General features: G+C 32.3%; 1 protein-coding gene across 1 annotated transcript; it reads right to left on the bottom strand.

Moving 5' to 3' along the window:
- Positions 1-2,053: 2,053 nt before the first annotated feature.
- On the bottom strand, positions 2,054-2,788 carry LOC149143539 (uncharacterized). Its single transcript, XM_089451866.1, has one exon. The coding sequence runs from the start codon at positions 2,786-2,788 to the stop codon at positions 2,054-2,056; it is 735 nt and encodes a 244-aa protein (XP_089307992.1).
- Positions 2,789-3,095: the final 307 nt, after the last annotated feature.

Genomic DNA, 3,095 nt, shown 5'->3' with positions numbered 1-3,095 from the left:
CAAGTTGGTCGATCTTGAAACCCTTAACCTTATTAAAATTTGTCTATCCTCTACCTTCTTCTCCTACAATGGTATTTTCTATGAACATATAGAAAGAATGACAATGGGGTCTTCCCTATGTTTGGTTGTGGCAAATATATTTATGGAGCATTTCGATTCTATGGTCCTTAATTCTTGGCATCAGAAACCCAAATGTTGATACAAGTTTGTTGATGACACTTTTGTAGTGTGGCCTCATGGGCTTCCATCCCTCCAAGCTTTTCTTCATCACCTCAACAACGTTTCCTCACATATCCAATTTACAATGGAATTGGAAGAGCACTCATCCCTACCCTTCCTGGATGTCGTTGTTACTCGTCTCTCTCTAATGGTTCACTTTCCTTATAAGTTTATCACAAAAAAACTCACACTAACCAATACCTCCATGCTAACTCCCATCATCACCATGTGCATATATTCATGTTTAATTCTTTATCATATTGTTCATGAATTAATATTATTTTATTTAGTTTATCTCATCTACTACTTGTATTTTTTCAAAATCTATCAAATATTTGCTATTGGAACTTGAAATACCATCTTTGAAGGTTAAGAGGCAATCTATGTTTGAAAGGTTATGGAATTTGTCAAATTTAGCATAACTCTATGTTCAGAAGGTTATAGAATTTGTCAAATTTGGCATAACATAAGTGATTTCTCTTTATCTTGTAGCTTTGAATGACATTTTGTTTACTAATTTTTAACTTCAATAATTTTTTATATGTCATGATTCTTCTTGAATTTATGCCTTGCGACGTTTCCTTTCCTTTGCAACATCTGGTGCAAATGCTAGTTATTATCCAATTTTAAAGTCACGGCCAAGCCAGACACCAAATAGCTATATCATCATATAATTAAGAAATATAACCTAAATATATAAAATTAAAAAAATTATTAACTTTATATATTTTCAAAATGAAATTTATTTTATTTATATACAAGATATTTAAAAAGTGAAACTATGGTTGATCTTACATTAATTTCTTTCAACTCATGAAGTTTTAGTGATTAACCAAAACTTTGTTTTACTAAAGTGTTATTTTAGTCATATTGATATTTTTCAAAATAATATAAAACAAAATTACTTTTGAAAATAAATAAAAGACAACGATTTATTTAGAATATTTTTGTTTTTTTTTCAAATGAAAATATCTTATTGATAATATATATATATATATATATATATATATATATATATATATATATATCTTACTTTTCACATAAATTTTATCATAAACATCTATAATATAATATAATAATGTAAAAGTATTATAAAACTATTTTTATATAAAATCTTTTATGTATTAAAAAAATCAAAAGCTTTTATTTCTGTTGACTCTTTAATTAAAAATAAATACATTACATGCTTCAACATTTTGATTTATACTATTTTAGAGTCACTTTCTACTTTATAATATCAATATCGATTTACTTTATAATATCAATATCTATTTACTTTATAATAATGATTTCCACATCCTAACATAGAATTATTGAGAAAAAAATAAATAAAAAAGATGTATCAAAATCGTTTATTATAACTTTATATTTTATAAAAATATAAAAAAAAATTAATTCATATATATTTTTTTTTTCCAAAGGAAAAAACGAACTTTTTTATAAGAAATAAAAAAGTTACAAGCATATGAGTTAACATTCCAGAACTTTCAGTGATCTTGAGACCTACAACAGTCCCAAAGAGGGAGATACATACTCCTCTGTGTATCACCAAAAACAGTCAGAAAAAAAAACTTTTGCTCGCTTGCTAACAGCGCTGTAACGTTGCTTTTCATAGACAACTTTGTCAAAAATTTTGACTGTCCAAATTAGATAACCGTGGGTCTCCTATACATAGGAAAACAACCCACAGGAAATCACCATGTTTTCATATGTTTGATCCCAAAAAAGTAGCCCAAAAACAGGAAAGTAAAACAGCAGTTTTTACATGAGATCCGGATCCGGATATAGATAAACTGTCAAAACAGAAAACTGAAACAAGTGATATTTAAAGATTTTAAGTATATGGAGGGAGATCCGACACACGGATCTGATCATGCATCTGTTCAATTATTCTCCACGAGTCCACAGCTTGCTGCAAACCTTCTTTAGAAAGCTTATCTGCATCTTCATTTCTGTCCCTGTAAATATGTTCAATAGAGAAAACATTAAAATGGTGTTTTAAATTTTGAATTTCTTCCAGGAGTGGCCTCAGCATATAATTTTGGCATCTATATTTTCCATTTACCCAGTTTATTACATTCAATGAATCCCCAAAGATCTGAACTGTGAAGATATTTCTGCTTATGAGCCAGCATAGAAGAAGTTTGAGGGCAGACAATTCGGCGAAGTTGTTTGTACCGGGACCTAGTCCCACAGAGGCTTTTAGAGAGTGTGAGGAACTTAAATGGATGATGATCCCAGCACCCGTATTGTTGTTCTGAGCTGCCCCGTCGAAATAGGCCCATGGAATCCCTTCTCTGATTCGTTCCTCCTTTCTGGGAATAGTTTTCCTAGATTCTTCGGGTTCCAGAATACTAGACAGAATGGCAGAGCTTTGGATAGCGATCACTTCCGCTGGAGTGAGTTTTTCTCTGAAGATGCTTCTATTTCTAGCTAACCAGATACCCCAGCAGACAATGGGGGGGAGGTTCCTCAAGTTCCTCTCTGGGTAGTGGTTCCACCAGTACTCCCAAGCTGAAAGAAAAGAATCCCCTTCCCATCTAACATTTTTCACTAATAATTTTTGCATCTCCTCCCATACTTTCCTTGCATAAGGACAAGCAATGAACAGATGAGTAATGGATTCTGAGTCTGAGAAACATAAGGGGCATCTTCCTGGACCCTGTTTGAATCTGGATTGTAGAATATCCCAGGTAGGAATTTTCTTTCTTAGCACACACCAAGAGAATAATCTTGCTTTCTTTGGGCATTTTAGCTTTAGCAGGGGTTTAACCCACCACTCTGGGATGTCCCACCCTTTCCTCTTCATTAAGAAAGAATACCCAGCCTTTGGGGAGTAGGCTCCAGTTTCTGCATGAGCCCACACCAATTGGTCC

This window comes from Pinus tabuliformis, chromosome X, assembly GCF_031772625.1.
Source record: "Pinus tabuliformis cultivar Carrire ecotype Pingquan chromosome X, CPIR1, whole genome shotgun sequence".
NCBI classification, from domain to species: domain Eukaryota; kingdom Viridiplantae; phylum Streptophyta; class Pinopsida; order Pinales; family Pinaceae; genus Pinus; species Pinus tabuliformis.
This window is presented reverse-complemented; position numbering and strand designations above follow the sequence as displayed.